The sequence below is a fragment of the Lytechinus pictus genome, chromosome 18 (genome assembly GCF_037042905.1).
Source record: "Lytechinus pictus isolate F3 Inbred chromosome 18, Lp3.0, whole genome shotgun sequence".
In the NCBI taxonomy this organism is placed as follows: domain Eukaryota; kingdom Metazoa; phylum Echinodermata; class Echinoidea; order Temnopleuroida; family Toxopneustidae; genus Lytechinus; species Lytechinus pictus.
The window spans coordinates 25,642,719-25,663,545 of NC_087262.1; the positions used below are offsets into that span (position 1 = coordinate 25,642,719).

Consider the following 20,827-nt stretch of genomic DNA (forward strand, 5'->3'; position numbering starts at 1 on the left):
GGACTATTTTTTATCAGTGTTTATTTTTGATATTCTGTATTGTTAATGACACAATGTTAATTTAAACAGGTAAATTTTCAATGGAATAAAATGAGCCCTATTGGTATCAGTTCATGTCTGAAACAATTATTAGCAAAGAAGAGCCAGGTTTGAACAACGTCAGTGCAGTTGAGAAAATCTATCTGATTCTACCCCTTTACCACAAGCAATTGACGGCAGAGCTCTGTGCTCTAACGCTTTTTGTTGTGCAAATTCTTGACCAAGATTGTAAGGTACAGGAGTTGATGTATGATAAGTTGTATGTAAAAATGGCGAGTTACGTTATTGCCAAGTCAATTTGTGAAAGTACATGTATTCAACATGGCAAGATATGTTGTTTGAAGGTTTGCATGGTGGCATGTACAATCGCTGATGTGGTTTACGGTACACCATGTGGAGTGTTATAGAAACAGTGGATAGAAGAAGAAAAGAAATGGATAGGCGAGAAAGTGGAAATTTGAGAGTAGAGTAATCTTTCTTGAATGTAGTCCTGAAAAGGACTGTAAACCAGAAGAGATTGATAAGTTGAAAACAGCTTGAGTAGTAGCATGGATGAGGAGATGCTGGCTTGAGTCGGCAAGTAGAGATGATGAGTAGAAGCAGTAGAGAGATAAGGCGAGATATGTTATTCTCACCAAGCTGATGTAAAGTGTAAATGGCTAGAATTAATTTATATCCACAGACCATAGCACATGTGCATGAGGATGTTCATCTTTAGTCAGCCACGCTGCGGCTTGCATTTGTTGGACAGCTGGATTTGGTGCCTGCCTGCTGTGGATATAAAATTAAATCTCTCCATTTACTTTTTATATGATTCAAGTCTGTGCTAGAAACATTCTTTATTAAGAGGCACATGTATTTGCCTTATAGAAAACCATAGTTCTTCTACACGCATAGAGACTATATGGTATTATTCATCTCTATTAAGTACTGCTTATCATTATTATTATTATTATACAGTATGTCAACATGGCAAGATTGATGTATCTTGCCATGTTGACATACAACTTTTCATAATATGACTTAGCAAGATAACATACTTGTATCTTGCCATCTAGACAAGTTGTTGGCAGATATGATGCTATGTGAGTGAAATTTTGCACTGTCATACGTTGCAATTGTATGCATCAATGTCTCTTGGTCATTGCCTTATAGTTGTCTTTACTTTCTGTTAATGTTCACAATAAAAAAAATTGATTATTATGGCAATTGAAGATTGACTTGACTTTGGTTTATTATGGGGACTGGCAGACTGGATGAACACTCTACTCTGTCTTTGATGAATAGTGTATCTGGTTTTAACATGAATACATGTATGTAGGTTGTGACTCCGACCCCATGTATGTGAGACCTTCATGAAATGTTCTGTCTCTGATTTCTAATTCTTATGACAGTCAAATGACCATGACTCGGTCAGTTCAAGAAGTGAAATAAGAATTGATAAAAATGGGGGTCGGACATACAAAAAGGTTGATTATTTTATGGAATTGCCCAACTGCATTCACACCATTCAATATGACGATGAGGCATGCTTACACACATTGCAATATTATAGCATCATTTATTTAGATGTCTTTTGTTATGAGTGGGACTTGAACCCCTCACATTAAGATCAAACGATCTTATCAGAAACAGGTGCTCTAACCGACTGAGCTATGCCTCCCAGATATTACTGTTCCTACAACAACTTATCATCATCATTATTATCATTATCATTTTGTTTGATTTTTCTATTTCCCCAGACTCTCCAGGAAGGCATTCGCCCAAATGAATATTAAGGATCATCCTGAAGGAGTCCAAGCAAATATTAAAGGTATGTAAAAACTAATTCAGTGTTCACAAAATACTTTATATCCGAAAAAAGCATATGAACATTCAAAAAGGGAAAATCAAGGTTCTATACTTAGAAAATACAGGTAAAATTCATGACTATTTTCAGGTTCCACATATCTCAATAAAGTGCAAAATCAATTCCCTTTTTTATTGTGATGTTCAATTTCTTTCAATTCTTTACATTTATGTTCTGCTATGACTTGAGAAGCCCATCTTTGACCTTGTTAAAACTTGCCATTTACAAATTAAATCTCCCCTGAGGTCAATATCTTGTACTTGGAGGAGACATAGAACACAGATACCATACTTGACACATTTTTATCTTTGTGAAACATTCTATTGTCATTTATGTAATTGAATACTGTATTTTTTTTACAATGCAGGTTCTATACCCGGTTGGCTAAAAGGAAGTTTCTTGAGAACAGGTCCAGGAAGGTTTGAGGTTGGAGAATCTAAATACAAACATTTCTTTGATGGCCTGGCCCTCCTTCATAGGTTCACCTTTGACAATGGCTCAGTCATGTACCATAGCAGGTCAGTAAATCTCTGTTCAGATATATAATAATAATAATAAACATTAATTTGTATAGCGCAGCTTTTATATGGATATATTCAGCTGCGCTTGTTCAGAGCTCTTTTTACTTATTTTTACACATATATGATTCAACAAAGCAAAAATTCTATCCCAAATATACCATTGCACATCCACATACATCAAAATCAATTGTGTGTTCTTTCCAACTGGGCCTGTCAAAAATTCATTTTTACTAACTTCACTTTTCGCTTCTCTTTTAAACTTGGATTACAAGTCGGTCACTAATTCTCAATGTGGTAAAAAAATTATCTCCCAAATTTTACACCTTGATATGAAGTATTTGTTCTGATTATCATGATGTACTAGTACTGTGGGGGCATTGTGGTCCAGTGGTTATGACTCTCTTCTTTCAATCTGAGGGATGTGGGTTTGATTCCCAGTCATGTCATGTTTTCCTTTGAGCATTAATTTACCCACATTGTGCTGCTCTCAATCCAGGTGAGGTGAATGGGTACCTGGTGGGTGTTTCATAAAGCTGTTCGTAAGTTAAGAGCGACTTTAAGAACGACTGGTGATCCTTTCTTGTGGAAAATTGTATATTCATTGGCGGTGGTTAAGCACGTAAGAAAGGATCACCAGTCGTTCTTAAAGTCGCTCTTAACTTACGAACATCTTTATGAAACGGCCCCCTGGTAGGAAGAAATTCTTCAAATTGCCTTAGCACCTGTAGGCTGCATAGCTAAAGCCAGAGTAATAATGATAACAATATAAGGTGCAGTTGAGTATATACTGTAGAAATTGCACAATATACATGTAAATGTACAATAATTGTTTTATTATTAAGATTCTATGCACATAGTCATGCTCATAATTTAGCCACAATCTTAAAAATTCATTTACCCTATGTTTTTCTCTCTACCTCAGATACTTGGATAGTAACTCCTACCAAACAGCTATGAAGGAGAATCGCATTGTCTTCACTGAATTTGGAACGGCTGGGTTCCCTGATCCCTGTCTCAACATCTTCAGTCGCGCCATGTCTACTTTCCTAACCCGTCTCAAGTTCACAGACAATTGCAATGTGAACTGGGTCCGTTCTGGAGACCAGTTTTACACTATCACAGAGACTCCTATGATTCAGAAAGTAGACCCAGTGACACTGGAAAAGGAAGAAACGGTAGGTACACTGAGAATGAATGCGGCTTGGTATACATGTAATTCCATTTCAGTGTGAACTGGGTCTGTCCTAGAAGACAATACTCCTATGATTCAGAAAGTAGACCCAGTCACACTGGAAAAGGAAGAAATGATAAATACACGAAGATTGGTCGGGGTTTGTTCTAACTATCAATTTGAACTGGGTCTGTTCTAGAGGGTCCATGACTTTTGCTCATGTGACAATTGGTGCTATAGAAAATCTGCACATTACGCCAAACATAAAAACACCTAATCTCCAAAATCAAACAAACCCTTATCCTTATCTTTGCATTATTCTGAACCAAACACTCTATTACAATTCTAACTCTAACCCTTTGTTCTCTGAGAGCAAATGTTGTGTCTCTGTTTCTGGAAACAGGCCACTAATAGAGTGGGTGTGTTTCATAAAGCTACTTGTAAGTTAGGAATGACGTAACGAATGACTAGTGACCCTTTCTTGTTCTATAAAGTGATGTATCCTAGCAACAATGAACATGCTTTATGAAACACCCACCAGCTCAAATCAACAAGGCATAGAACCAATAACACAAAGCACACCCTTTCTTTATTTTTCTTTTCTTACCCATATAGAAGGGCGATTCCATACGTGTCGTACGGGACAATTTGTCAACAATTTCTAATCTCTTAGCTGATTGCTTGAGCAATGAAAAAATATTTTTGGTCAATAATAAAGTTATAGTGGGTAGTCATGTGAAAAACTGATTACCAACAAAAAATATTTGATTATGGCTGAATTACGGGCGAAAATGTTGTGTGTCGTATGGGACTCAGAAATGTCCCGTATGACACGCAACATTTTCACCTCTAATTCACCCATGGACAGCATATTTTTGTTGGTTGTCATTTTTTCATATGTCTACCCAGTTACTCTATTATTACCACAAAACAAATTGAAGTTCTTCGTTTGTTTGGACAATAGGTTGAAAAATGTTGCGAAAATAGCTGATTTTTCTAGCATGGAATGGCCCAGAATGGAAAACTGAATTTCGTTTAAAGCTTTATTTCAGTCTAAGCTACATAGATTTGATTGGTAAAGATTCAACCGTTGAAACCTTCAAAACTCACCTAAAATCCTTTATTTCATTTTCAATTAATAGTAACTTGTGAACATGTCCCTCATGCACTATACACATACATACTGTACATGTGCATAGTGCATTGAGCTTCTGCGTAAGCTACATCTATGTATTGTAGAAATCGCTATGTGTTAATTACATTGCAAGATATTAAATGATTAATTAACTACATGTTTCTTGCATTGTGGTATTTCTGCAAATACAATGTAGATATACTGGTACACTAATGCATGGTATCAGATAGTTATACAATGTCCAAGGTCATCAATATAATTGTATTCTAGGTAGTTATCATGGTGAATTGGAAGATAATGAGTACAAATTAAACCGACTGAATAGAATTAGGGGTTCATGAAATAAGAGGTGAACTGGTATTTGGTGTTTTAGGGAAATGCTTGCTGAAATTTTGAGGAAATAATCCCAAGTTACACAGATTATAGATAAAAATGTCTGCTTCTTTCTTTCTGTCTCTTGCTCTTTCCTCGATGCTTAATCTGTCTATCTATCTATCTATGTATCTATCTATCTGTCCATCCATCCTTCTATCCATCATTCTACTCATATATCTATCTATCCATCATTCTATCCAGCCACCCATCCATCCATCCATCCATCCGTGATGATCCGTCCATCCTTCCATCCATCCATCCACCAATTCATCTATTTATCCATCTATCCAACCATACATCCCTACATCTATCTCTCTGTCTATCTACAGATTGATCTTCATTAATGGATGGCTAGATAGATAGATGGATGTGTGATCTATATATTATGTAAAATATATAGGTAGTGTTACATTCTACATGACTGTCTTTATCCCTGAGCAAGGGGGAGGGGGGCTCCAGATAATTCAGATGATATAAATTCTAATTAACAACAATGCATTAACATGCAAGTTTTGCTCAATCACTTTATTCTCTATCTGTAGATTGATATATCTAAGATCATCTCAGTATTCACTGGTACGGCCCATCCTCACCAGTGCCCTGATGAGACTGCGTATAACCTGGGTGTTAACTTTGGTGCAAGAAGTACTTATAATATCATCAAATTACCACCACAAACTAAAGGTATTTATGTGAAGTACTTCAAGTGTTTAGATTTTACTCTCCTTTCCTCTATATATTGAGGTATCTAAAAGCAATCATTTGTCATTAGTCTATTTTTGCATTATGAGAACTCTTCATACATTATCTCTATTTTCAGAACCTGGAAGGTCATAATTTGCCAAGAGTCAGTTTTTTTAAATAACCATTTTACTGTTTGTTGGTTAACCATCAGGAGAGTAGATACTTCTCTAAAATTTATTGAAAATTCACATTTCACTTCTTAAATGTGCATCTGTCCTCCATATTTCCTCGGAACCATTATGATTTGGTTTTGCTGAATTTGCTTATTATGAAAGTGATGTTTGTTTGATCTGGGGAGTCACAGATGTTCAGAATTTAAAAGTGTCTACATGTATGTGCACAAACCGTGTAATCATAATCCTGTTTTCATATTCTCTGTGAAGGTAACGATGAGTCCATCTACAAGCAAGCATCCATTGCACTCACGATCCCCACCACGGACACCTACCCTTCCTACTCCCATAGCTTCTTCATGACACCAAACTACTTCATCCTGGTCGAACAACCTCTCTTCATCAACATGATCAAGCTTGCATCCCTAGCCGTAATGGGCTACTCCTTCCTTGATGTCCTAGACTTCTGCCCGGACAAGCCCACCAGGTTTCACGTTGTAAGGCGCTCTGACAGCACTCTCCTGGAGACCAAGTATGTCACCGAGGCACAGTTCTTCTTCCATCAGATCAATGCCTTTGAGAAGGAAGGTCACATAGTACTTGATATGTGTAGTTATAAGGATAATGAGATCATGAAGAGGTTGTACCTGAAGCCGTTGCAGGAGGATGGTCTGATGGACGCCGGATCACTCTGCAAGAGATACTACCTTCCTATTGACGTAGAGGTAAGGTTTAAAGTGACACAAAATGGAAATTGTACGGAAGATGTTGGTAGTATAGAATCGGTAAAGGAAATCTGTTGTCTCACGATGCGGCAAACTGAAATCGCGACGTTTCAACTGCACCTGCTAGTCTTTATCAGGCAATGAAGTGGGCAATCGCTGCGTGCGCCTTTTGTACCGTAAGCTGCGTGCCGTAACCGCCGCGCTATGATTGGTCGGAACAACCGACCAATCAGTCCAAACGTCGCAATTTCAGGCTGTCGCATCGTGAGACAACAGATTATTTCCTTTACCGAAAATGGAAATTGCACAGAATTCAGGAATAATAATTATACTTGCTTATATAGCGCTTAATACTTACTTTGTCAGAAGTCTCTAAGCGCTCTACAGTATATGCAGCATAATTACCCTGGCTGTGGAAATCTTGGAAATCACTTTTTTTTTGCTGAAAAATTCAAGTCAATTTAATTTTATTTTATTGTCCACATGGAAATTTGTTTTGCTTATTTAAACATTACATAGTACATATATGACATGAATAGATACAATTCTACAAGATAACATTAAAATTAGTAAAATAATTGAATAATGAAAAATAACAGTGCAAAATCAAATCAAATTCCAAGTTTAACAAAACTACCTATTAATGCATTTGGGTGATTCCATACGTGTCGTACGGGACATTTAGAGAACATTTGACAGTTTTTTGACAAGAAAAACTAAAAATATTCCAGTAACTAAAGGTGATCATGAAGTACTACCAGAGTGTTAGAAAAACCAAGACTTAACATGACTTTAATTCACATCCTGTATAATACAGATTTAAAATAGTAATGTGTCGTACGGACGCAGAAAAAGTGGCTTTTTTAGAAACCTCAAGTTTGTACTCTAAAGTCTGTGAGTTGGACAGATAATTTTCATAGAAACTGAACTCAAATTGATATTCAATTAACCAAGAACAAACACATCTATGAAAGCAAGCAAAATAAACATTCATGAATAAATAAAGCAAATTGCAATTTTCGAGAACATTGTGGCGTACGGGACACTCAAAATGTGTCGTACGGGACATCTCTAAATTGAAGCAAAACTTTCTTACTTCATGTCTCTTTGACTTCTTCAATCACTTTATTTGGCTGATGATAATGAAAATCCTATCAAACTAAAGATATTCATTATGTTAGAAACCGCTATTGGCTGAATATTTCTGTCAATTATCATAAACAAAATAATGTGTCGTACGGGACACTTGTGTGTCGTACAGGACACTTCTGTGTTGTACGGGACACTTGTGTGTCGTACGGGACACTTCTGTGTTGTACAGGCACTTGGTGTTGTACTCGACAGCCTGAATAAAACAATGAACTTTTTATCAATCAGAAGGGGAGCATTGCCGCTAAATTCTTCATTTTTAATGAAAAGTCTTTTAATAAGTAGTCATTCAGGACAATATAATTAAGTAACCTCAATATATACAATCGGGAGCGAAATTTTATCATTTTTTTTCATGATGGGAAATATACAAGGGTTCACAGCATTTTTATGAGCTGAAAAACTTGAGGTTTTGTGTGAAGTTATATTTAGTGAATTAATTGATGATTTCCAATACACTATTTAAACAATGAATGAATGAAACTGTTTGTGTAAATTATGGGGCTAAAATGTTAAAATTTTTCATATAAAATGTATATATACATGATATATGTCACAACTGTCACTAGTAATTCCACAAAGTATTTTTTTCTAAAGAAATGCGGTTCTACTTTTTCAAACCATTCTGCATTTCATGAAACCATATGGTTTATCTTATTTTCCAGATTTTTGTGAACAACATGGTTTGTCTTATTTTCCAGGTTTTTTTACAACTTGAAAAAAGGAGTTTCAATACTGTATATAAAAAATAAGTGATCATCAAGGGAAGTCCAAATAGATGACTGATATGTATTTTGTTTTACATCTTATAATAATTCCACATTAGTATGCAAAAGAAAGTCATCTTCCAGGCTAGGGTAGATTAATTATAAAGGTTTTCTTCTCATGCTCAGTGACAAAGAAATTATTCTGCTCTGACCAGTGAAAATCACCAGTTTAGCTGGAGGGGTTCAGAAAAGAATACGCCTACATGAAATCATATTAAAATGGTTAGAATCACCAAAGTACTTTTTCAGTTCACTTTATGTCAAATCAATTACTTGAATTAAAATAGGTCTACTATTTATAGTTTCTGAATCCAAATCCTGCAATTAAATGCATTATATATTGTGTGTCGTACGGGACAACTATTAATAGGACAATTATTGAAAAGTGAAGGGCAGTAATTAGATTTTTATGGGATAAATCGATCACTCATGGGTCAAAGATAGAGAAACTGATTTTGTGAAATTGCATCATCAAAAATAAAATTGTAGGAAAAACTTTTGCACTTTCATGTGTCGTACGGGACATTGCCAAAAATAGGTTCGGAAAAATCAGGGCTGCCCCTATTATGGATCATGAAAATGTTGTAGATATTATTTGGAACCATCAATGATACGTTATTCCATTGACCTGCAATATTTTCAATCTTCTCGTGCTTTGCCAATAATTGTTTCAGGTAGTGTTTGTACTTGACTATTTAATCAGCAAAAATTATTGAAAATTGAAAATTCCATTGTTCCTTCCAAAAAAAAATATATCTGACTTCACTTTTGGTTATAACTCATTATTTTCATAAAATTTAGGTATCATAGTAAAATATTACACTACTTATGACTTATTGAAAGCATGTTGAAATTTATGATATTTTTGAAGTTCTAGTGTGGAATCGCCCATTTAGCATGTTTGTTGAATGGTTCTGTCCTGTAGCACCTGTCAAAATTTCAAAGTCAGATAAGGCCAACAAATTGCCTTTCTTTGGGATGATAAGCTGCACTTTCATTATAAGGCAAGAATCTTGGTCCTATTCATGTAGATTTTGTATGTGTGTTTGTGATGGTTATAAACTGGCCATACTTGAAAGAGAATCTAAAGTTAGACTTCAATTCATAATGTGAGGATTAAAATATTCAAAGCTTAATCTATCTTAATAATCTTAATCTGTCTTTACAATTATCAGGATGTTTGGCCCATAGCCTTATTTGCTGTGGACAATAGACAATTAGCAATGTTGGTTCTATTCATGGGGAAAGCTGTGTATGTGTGCTAACTGTAATAGACTGGCAATTACTCAAGAGAAGGTGATGTCAAATTTACACTTTTGATAATTTAGAGGATCAAAGCAAGTTTTTGTATTAGCTTCCAGCCGAACTCATTAATCAATATCCATTATAGTTATTTAGGATGTCCTGTTCAATTGCTGAGGACAGTAGGCACTTGTATGTTGCTGCATCATAGCCAATGCTTTGATCCCCATTCCCCCTCCTACCAAATATTTCTCAGATGAATCTCATACCGTGTTCAGACTATCTCTGGCTTATCAGGGACATCCCACGAAAAACTCAGTCTGAATGGTCAAGAGAAAAATTCAATTTCCCATTTTCTTCCCTAGTTTTTGGAATGATAGGTGACCTTAGCTCGTAGTCCGATGGGGCACAAATTTTTTCCGTCATTAGTGCACATGCGCGAAGTGTGGAGATAATAAACAGGTTTGCCACGCACATCAGTCATCCACGAATTGTCCCTCTTGGTTCATCTAAATCTGATTAGGTTAAGATGAACACAGAAATTTAGATGAACAATGATCTTTGCTTCCTTTCAAAGTAACATACAGTTTAAATATATTCTACATTTTATATCTATGCTCGTGTATGTTAATTTATTGCCAGCTTAGGCAAAATTTCTGTTTTTAACCAAAAAAAGTCAAGGGGGTCATTCTGCCCCGCCCCTGGGGAGTACTAGGGTTAAGGATGCTATTTAGAACCCAATAGAAACCCTATTCAAACAGTCTGATTTTGAAATTAAACTGATGTCTTTTCATCTTGATATTGAAGGGTTTCCAGCCAGGTGATACTGTATCAACCATGCATAAGAACGAAACCACTGCTATCCTTGAAGCGGAAGGTACAGTCTTCTGTAAGCCATTTGTCCTGGGTGAACTTGGTAAGTCTCCGTCCTCATCTTTCTTGAATTACTATGCTTTGTTTTTCTGGATAAAAGATAAGAACTAGGAACATGAATATAATATTGACTGCCTTTATTAAAAGGGAGATAATGTCCAATATATATTTCCTGAACTAGTCTCATATTTCCTTTGAGTCTTGACAAGGGCAATATGGACCTACTGAGGGAAATATAATGTGATATCCCGAAAATTAAGCCAGTCAATATTATCATAACCTGTAGGCCTACAGCTGTATTATGTGTAATTTTATTCAAGCTATTATTTATAGCAGTTTGTGTCCCTTATACTTTGCGAACTTGATGAAGTAATCCTTGCTAAGTTGTGACATAAATTATATATAACACACGAGTGCACCATGCATGGCGCGCACATGCACTTACATGTACACAAGACTTGCGCTTGGATTGGATGAAATAGGAATACAGATATTATGGACCAATAATTTACTACATAGATGCAATAGGAAAATGATAAATTCCTTGAGGAAGGATGTATGAATATTATGGTCCCTAGTCGTACAGCTGAACACTGGCTTGGCAATTTAGTATTTGAATTGATCATACAGACAAAATACGTGTTTATATCTTGTCTCCAAAATGCGTCATTCAGGTGATAATGCGAAATGTAGATACATGGACTGGTATGGGCGGTATGGTTGTTTCTAGAGGCTCAAGGGGGCCACAAAATGTGTACATGTATAACCTGCGGCTCTGCCTGAGCCCCGAAGCCATTGTCAGACCAAAATCCAAAAGAGAGGCTTTAACTTATCTCTCATTTATCAATACAATACTTGGACATCTCAGTTTGACTGTACATTAAGCTACTATCCTGATTATTTTAATAAGGTAAAATGTTATTAAAGTTTGCAACAACAACATGATAAATCACATAATTGAGTTGTTGATATTTTTACTGTGTCTTTCATTTCTGCCTATGTTTTCATACAGGTATGGAGATGCCAAGAATAAACTATGAGAAGTACAATGGCAAACCTTACCAGTATGTTTATGGTATCATATCTTCTGCTGAACGTGATAATGGGGTAAGTATATACAGTAGATGGTATTATATAAATAATTAGTAAGTGATTATATTACCAAATTCGCTCATCATATGTGTCAGAAAATATAGTGGTGAAACACACATTTTCAAAGTCTTTATTTTCTCAAAATAATAAAATATAGTAAAAATAGCTGATCAGTGATTTTGTTATTTTTCCAACTTTACCTACAGGAAACACATATACAGTAATATGATGCCATTTTCAATTGACCAAAACATTTAACATGTGAAGAGGGGTCCGATTGTAAGCTGATATCGTAAAAAGGAAAATTGAATTTGGCAAAAAAATGTATATCTTTGATATTTTGTACCAGTTATTTGTGTATTTATGGAGGAAGTTTGATGAATTTTTTTGGATATTATGACTGAATTGATGAAAAACATTAACATGGTCCACTACCATACCATGTTGCTTGAGGATCTGGCTAAAAAAAATTGCATGAAAGGAGCATCAAATATATTTAAAAAAAAGCCTCAATTCAGTTATTCCATATTTACATGTGTTTTCCTATAATATACTACATGTAGATGTATTTAGGATATTCTTTGAATTTTCAGTTTTATACAGGTGTTCAATTTAATATGTACATGTACATTGTATTTTCTCCAGATTGCCAAATTAAATGTAGACGATGGAACAAATAGGCAGTGGTATGAAGATGGTTGCTTCCCTTCTGAACCTGTCTTTATCGGAACACCAGAGGGCCAAGATGAGGATGATGGTGAGAAGAAGGTTTTGTTTCAAGTAAATTTTATGTCTATGTAATTTATTTCCTAGTCTTTTCCATCATTATACCTGTGATCATGACCAAACAAATTTGAAAGGGATACATGCATAGAATCATTGTGGATACTTCGAGGTAGACCATGTAAATTTTGTGGGCGTAGGAATCAGCGTACAGATAGGGGGTCAGTTGGGTGGTAGGTTGGTAGGATGGTTTGTCTGTTGAAATTTAATGTAATATTCAAATTATAGGTAGGCAATATCTATATGCTATAATGTAGTATAATAGTAATAATAGTATAATGTTGTACAGTGGCTGCCCGGCCCACGATCAATTGGGCAAAAAGAATTTTTTTTAAAGTATTTCTATTTCAGATTTTATTTCAAACAATAAAATATGAATTTTCATTTTTCATTGTCAATATCTACTCACAACTCTCACAATGATATATTTTGTAATGATACACTGTATATAGCTTGAATATTTTTTTTTAAAGTTTCTAGGCATATTGATCTGTTACTTGAATGTGTAATCAATACCAAACCTCAATATTTATCTCTGCAGGCATTGTCTTATCATCGGTGATAAACTTTAATGAAGGGGGTTGCCCTTTCCTGTTGGTTCTTGATGCCAAGACTTTTACTGAGATAGGACGGGCGGAGATACCCATTGAGGGTATGCCTTATGGTATTCATGGTTATTATGCAGAAGGCATCTAGAATACTTCCTGGATTTCACTGTACAGGTGATGAGAAAACAGGTAAGACAAACTCTTATGGTGGAATCCAGATAGCCATGGCTCAGATAACCTGGGTTAACTTAGGCCGTGTTTTTGCTTCCACTTTTCAGGTCAGAATCAGCATTTCCAAATGTGATTAGTCCAAAACACGGTTGCGTCCATGTTTACTTTCATTTAAACGCTGTTTCAAAACGCCGATCGTAAACTCACAAAAAGGTGCGTTTGTAAACGTTGTTTGACCAGAATCAAGCTTTCTGGGGAAGTATAAACAGAACCACGATCGTAAACGTGTTTAAATGACGTCATTTGGTACATGCTTCTGGCGAGATGAAAATCCGCAGGCAAATACAGTCGCATTGCTCCATGGTCGCATGTTACCTCCACGGAATTACCTCTCATCTCCCTTGTTTTGCATGTGTAGTACCATTACTAGTATTACTCTTCCAATGTGTCATCACGATGAACGTTGAGGGATTTACACCAAAAAAACCTGGAACATGAGTTATAATGAGGAGACATCGCCAGATGCCCCAGTAGCATAAACAGAGAGATACTTTATTATTTTGTATACTTAATATTCTGTATTTTTTCTTACTATTATCCTCACCATGGTGGAAATTATATGGCTATACCAAGAAGCTCCATGCAATGACTAAAATATCGGAAATTGTTCGATGTTTATATAACAGTCGACGTACCTTCCCCATAACAACACTCTGAAAAAAACTTTCGAAAAAGGGCGCGCCCAATTTGACCTCGCTTTCCTGCTCAACGAAAATTACGATGCGAAGCCAGCTAGAGATCGTGATTTCGCCTCTGAAAAGTTAAGCATAAACAGCACTCCCAGAACCACGTTTACGATCGGCGTTTTGAATCGACGTTTGAAAACGCTGATTCTGTCCTCGCAATGGAAGCATAAACACACCCTTAGACCACACTTTTATGAAGTGCCAGCTTGTTGTCAACTTATTCACCAATTAAAAATTATTCTCATCCTGCTGCAAGGAGTTCTTAAAAATCAATTAAGTCGTGAAATGGGAAGAATGTGAAAATACAAAAATATGAATTTTAATGGATTTATTGATATATTATAATTTCCATCAATATGTAAGAAATATTATGCAGCCCAACATTCTATGGAAGTGTGGTTTAAAATTCTAGTTCAGACTAGGGTTGAACGTAGAGGTTTAATTATCAAAATACCAGCCTTGATGTTTTGATTATAGAGAGTGGGGGATTCAAGTATTGTATCAACCATTTGATGTTGGTGTTGATATTTGACTGAGCATGACACCAAGGAGAAATGAAACTGGTCTCGTGTGGGTTAATCCTAGACATTTGCTCTGGCGACAATTGGTCTGATGGAAAATCTGCTCATCAAGCCAACATAAAACCTAACCTCCATAAACCCTCATCCTTATCTTTATATTATTCTGAACAAATACTATTACAATGTTATCCTCATTCTGACCCTATGCCTTCTGAGATATTAAGACCAGAGCAAATCTTGTGTGACCGTTGTGTCAAGCTATCATTGAAATGCTTTGGGCCTTATTTGTAAATACAAATTAGATGATAGAGCAATAAAAGGCAATCTTAAATATGCTTCATCCACCAATGCCGAATTAGAAATTACCCAATGGAGTGGCTGCTGTAATGAGTTCAAAAGAGGGCTGGTTGACCATAGAATGATTTTAACTTTCAATGAAAATCAAGTGAAATAAATGACTTAATCTTTATTTGTCTGTGTTCATAATGTATATTATATGATTCATGTGTAAATGTTATAAATAGATTTGAATAGGCACTACTTCTCTTACGGGACATTTTTTGTGTTGTTAAAAACAGTATCAAACAATTTTTTTTTTAAGTTGGCGCAAATTTATACGTTCACAGTTGTATGGACCCTCCACCTACATGTATGCGTATGTAGTAATTTTGATATTCTGCTTTTTGTTTTGTACCTGAATACTACTTTATGTGTTAGGATGTTTTTATTGTTTCGTTCTTGTTTTGTATGATTTTTTGTCAATTTTAAATGAATAAAGCAAACGAAAAGTGTATCAAATTGAATTGAAGCTCGATAATGCCAATTGTTGAAAGCCATTAATTTCAGTTTTTTCTTAAATTGAAATACTTGTCAAGCGGTTAATATGCCTAAAACTTACAATGTTGTACTATGTAGCTTACATATTTCCCATTTGTCAATTTCATGACCTTGGTTGTGTAATGTTATACATGTATGACTATGCATCTACACCTTATAATGATTAAGTTGATTCTTCAATATTCTGACTCTCCTTTACATAGGTCCTTCATTTAAGATCTCATCCAAGGGAAATAGTTCCAGTGGGGAATCTGTATCTACTGTATTGATCATTGCAAGCGTCATCACTGGTACAGCACAAGTCCCGGAACTACAGCCTCTCCATTGGTGTTGAACAAACGTTCATGATGTCATCTTCCTCGTCATGTTGAAGTAGTACTTTTCTTCACAATATGAGCTTCATTTAGCACCCTATCAGAGGAGTGCATTGAAATTCAAATGCAGATTTTAGTCATGTATTTAGTCAGCAATGCTACTTTATAATGTTGATATTTTATTCATATAACCTAGAATCTATCTTCTATGTCATTAAGTGGCTAAGCCAAAATTTTGTCAAGTTCATGTATTTATCTGGTTATTTTTGCTCCTTTTACTGTTGAATCATAATTATCAAGTTTAACATGTTTTAAAAACAATTAATCTCAAAAACATCCACATGCATTTTTAAATTTACGCATGCAGGGTTTAGCTTGCGAGGTGAGCATGTAACTTGGGTTTCTTTAAGAGAGGTAGTTGTACTTAATAATAGAAAGTTATTAAAGAAGTTCACTAAAAGAACATCAAATGTTTTTAAACTTGTAAATGGTATTTTGTGGCTAGATTTGACAAAATTCAATGAAAACAATTGCACAATACATGTAGTTTTAAAAGTTAACAGGATAATAATGTGAGGCTATTATATTATTCTTAAAGTTACAGTCATGAGAATTGACATACATTTCATTATATACGTATGTTTGTATATATTTGTAGTTATATATGTGCAGTCTTGTTTATGGCCCGATTCATGCCATACTACCCAGCATTGGTATTACACAACTGCTTTCATACTGCTTCATGTATACTTTTATTGTAAAAGTAGAACTGTGCTTATTTCCATGTTTTTTTTACCAAAAGAGCTTTAATTCTCGCTACCCCAAATAGGAACAAAAATCTCATAATGCGCGAGACGAGATAATTTTCACTCCGTCGGGTCGTCATCACCACTTCCGGTTTAGAGTCATGCTCGCGCGAGGTTCGCGATACTGAGTTTTCCACCACGCTGAAATCGATGCCAATCAGCGTAATATGTACAGAGTATAATACTTTTTATTACATTTGGTCAGTTTTGATTCCATTTGAATTATAAATAAAAATAAAAAATATATTTCACGTGAGAATAATTTTTATTCATGTTTTTATTTGGTTATAAAAAAATCAAACAAATAATGAATATCTTAAAATTTTGCATTTAGCGACCGGCCTGACATCACGATCGTATTCAACTAGACACTAAATATATTCAGCATTCATTTCGTTCAATTTTTCGTCGACCACAAAATGGATAAAAATCAGTTTCGGATCTTAAAAAAATCTTAACTGACAGATGAATACCGTGCAATGGAAAGCGTCAGGCAGAATTAGTGACTTTAGCAGAAAAGACTGTAAAACTGTTAGTGAAAGAGAGGGTTGTGATCACGAACTTTCCGAGCGAAAGCTACGTTGTGTTGTTGTGCATGACGGCACTGTTGATCTAAATGGCAAAACAGTGCGTTGGACTTCCGAACAGGAAGTTGTAATACCGAAAAAGCTATCCCATAATGCAATGCACGTTACAGGGATTTTCCCGGATCTCGGCGAAATCGCTATTTGGGGTAGCGAGAATTGTAAACCAAACCCTTTAATGTTCAGAAACTGCATTCCGTGATTAAGTTATCACATTAAAGTACTCCAAAAGCTATTCCATTTTTAAAGTTTTTGTTTAAAAGTACATTTTATGTCAATAATCCAAACTGAGCAGTTCTTGATACTCCCCGACCTTCCTGTCTTTTCCTTTCATTCTATCTCTTTACTTTTCTCTATTTTCTTTTCATTTCTCAAACCTTTTAGCCCAAATACACAATAGTTGTTTCAATTGACCATAGTACAAAACCATGGACTATGCGAGTTCTTGTGCATTATTATGCTTATTCATTGTGTACACTAAGAAATGTCCAATTAGAAATGTGTGCTTTTGCAAAGGGCGCTGAATTCATGCTGGAATGAAGCGTGATGATAACAACTAACGAGGTAATGAAGGTTTGCCATGAGTGTGTGTATGATTCATCAAGGGTTTTTTTTTTTAGATTAAGATTGTTAATGGATGTTGTTTTTTATGTAGAGATAAAGATTGACAACTATTAAACCTAGATATAATTTCTCTTATTAACGGGTACATAGAAATATGTATGAAACTCTCTTATTGGAAAATCAAACGTTTTGTCTTACTCTGTTTTATTTATTTATTCATCTATTTTTGTTCATGTATTTTTTTTAATTTTTTTTTTATTCATCTATTTGTCAAAGGAAATTTTAATGTGATTATTTATTGTTTTTGTTTTTTGTCCTTTGATTTATTTCCAGTGTGCTTAATTATGTATTCATGCTATTTATGTACCGGTATCAGTATGTGTAAATTGTGTGCAATCTTTTTACTCATGAGGTCTTGGAAGAGTATGATATATTTCATATATTTATGATGCATATATTCACTTGTATAAACATGCCACCTGTGTCATCATCACTTTATAAAAGCATGTTTGTGTGCGAAATACATGTATGATGGTTTTCCCCTTCTTTTTAAACAGTGTTTAATTGCCATGTTCTTTGTATTCAATTTGAATTAAATGTATTTTATTGATGTACAGAATGTTATTTGTTAATATGAAAACCAATAGACTGTGTAAAGCATGTACAATATATCTTATTTTATTTACTTAAATTTATGAAAAGTGATATAATCCTTATACATGTATGTAAGGCCGTGTTTATGCTTCCACTTTTCAGGCCAGAATCAGCGTTTCCAAACGTGATTAGTCCAAAACACGGTTGCGTCCATGCTTACTTTCATTTAAACGCTGTTTCAAAACGCCGATCGTAAACTCACAAAAAGGTGCGTTTGTAAACGTCGTTTGACCAGAATCAGGCTTTCTGGGGAAGTATAAACAGAACCACGATCGTAAACGTGTTTAAATTACGTCATTTGGTACATGCTTCCGGTGAGATGAAAATCCGCGGGCTAATACAGTCGCATTGCTCCATGGTCGCATGTTACCTCCACGGAATTACCTCTCATCTCCCTTGTTACATTTGCATGTGTGATAATTGATTTAAGTAGTATCACTAGTATTACTCTTCCAATTTGTCATCACGATGAATGTTGAAGGATTTACATTAAAAAAAATCCTGGAACATGAGTTATAATGAGGAGACATCGCCAGATGCCCCTGTAGCATAAACAAATAGATGTTTTATTATTTTGTGTACTTAATATTCTTTATTTTTTCTTACTATTATCCTCACCATGGTGGAAATTATATGGCTTTATCAAGAAGCTCCATTCAATAACTAAAATATCGGAAATTGTTCGATGTTTATATAACAGTCGACGTACCTTCCCCATAACAACACTAAAAAAAAAAACTTTCGAAAAAGGGCGCGCCCAATTTGACCTCGCTTTCCTGCTCAACGAATTCGAAGCCAGCTGGGGATCGTGATTTCGCCTCTGAAAAGTGAAGCATAAACAGCACTCCCAGAACCACGTTTACGATCGGCGTTTTGGATCGACGTTTGAAAACGCTGATTCTGTCCTCGCAATGGAAGCATAAACACACCCTAATTGCGCTATTGTACATGTACATTCTAATATATTTGTGTTTAAGTACAGTAAATCATAACATTGTATCTACATGTATAAAGGGCAATGTAAAATAAAAATATAACTCTCAGCTCCAATGATATAAGGGGGGGGGGTGAATCTTACAGGGTTTCATACTTAAACAAGGATATGTTTTCATGCCCTCTGTCCCAACAAAGTACATGTAGCTACATTGTATATGTAATTCAGCAAGTCATAGCAGAGTGGATGGACAAATTTAAAGTCTTCATTCACCCTGTTGTGTGTTTGAATCCCAGGTACATGTATGGTGTCATTTCCTTCTGCAAGAAATTGATAGACATTGTGCTGGGCTTGTTCCAGTTGTGGTAAATGGGTACTGGCAGGAAGATATTCCTCAAAAAGGTGTGAGCACTGGAATCAGTAGTGTTGTGTTGGGATCGTTAATATCTTAGTTGGGAGCATCAATGACCACACAGGAACGTTCGATGTACAATTCAATCAAGAAACTTTATCACTAATCAATCTTCAGCGATATTACATGTAGAGTTGAAATGTATATCACAACGTACGTCGATGTAGATCTTAACTCTGTGATGATCTTAACTTATCTAACCTCCACCCTTGGGTGTACACTCCATATATATTCAAGCTTCTACATAAATTATAATCCAAGTGTTTGGGTATAAGACAAAAGGGGGGTTTGATTATTGGGAAGGGGGAGGCAGTTCTTTGTTCTATGATTAGGGGTTGTTTGAACTACTAACAATAAGGGTTTTTATTGGCGTGGATTAAATAAATGAATAAGGGTTCTGAGAAGGGGGTATGGACATAAAATGATGTCTAGGCTATATGTATGTAGTTATTTATACAATCACTACATTACAGTAGCTGAACTTAGCAGGAGTAATTATGTAGGAGCGCCTTACGCACCTAACAAGCTGGACATGTGTGCTTTACAATACCCTATATTATTATTATAATTACGATGAAATAAATACTTATTTTTTGTAAGATAAATCTTGCTTATCATTCCTTGCCTGAATGCCTGTAACTCTATTTAAGAGAATGGGCAGGCCAAAATAAACAGAATCAATTAAGTATAAAGCATTATTACCCATATACAAGGCATTTTAGTAGATAAATAGATATTATATTTCGCTCGGTACTTTCAATCCAAGACCGACAAGGTAAACATTTGCCATGTTGCCCTCCCCGGGCTTTGCCCATAGGAATTCTGTACAAAAACAGAGGGCAATAATTGGTCATATTTCTGCTAGTGGGCTTGTGCAGTAGGAGCTGCTAATTTCTTTATTTGAGAAATCTGGCTGGAACCAGTTTCTGAACCAACACATTGTAGATAGTGCGCAGCGCGGCCAGTGCATACACAAAACCAGGCGCAAGATTTCTATGCCTTAATGTGCACACCATGCATGATGCGCGCCTGCCAGGTAACAATTTAAGTCACAATTGCTTAGCAAGGATTATTACTTCGCTAAGTTTGTGAATAACCTGAAATCAGATGGAGTGATAAGCCAACAGGCATACATGTATAAATTGTTCCAAATAATAG

General features: G+C 35.4%; 1 protein-coding gene across 1 annotated transcript; it reads left to right on the forward strand.

Annotated features, from left to right (window-relative positions):
- Nucleotides 1-1,785: 1,785 nt before the first annotated feature.
- Nucleotides 1,786-19,050, forward strand: LOC129282301 (beta,beta-carotene 15,15'-dioxygenase-like). The gene is made up of 10 exons (XM_064112715.1): nucleotides 1,786-1,852; nucleotides 2,256-2,406; nucleotides 3,332-3,584; nucleotides 5,633-5,774; nucleotides 6,218-6,672; nucleotides 10,638-10,746; nucleotides 11,716-11,810; nucleotides 12,441-12,552; nucleotides 13,120-13,315; nucleotides 15,605-19,050. The coding sequence occupies exons 1-9, from the start codon at nucleotides 1,807-1,809 to the stop codon at nucleotides 13,272-13,274; spliced, it is 1,518 nt and encodes a 505-aa protein (XP_063968785.1). The 5' UTR covers nucleotides 1,786-1,806; the 3' UTR covers nucleotides 13,275-13,315; nucleotides 15,605-19,050.
- The last annotated feature ends 1,777 nt before the right edge of the window (nucleotides 19,051-20,827 follow it).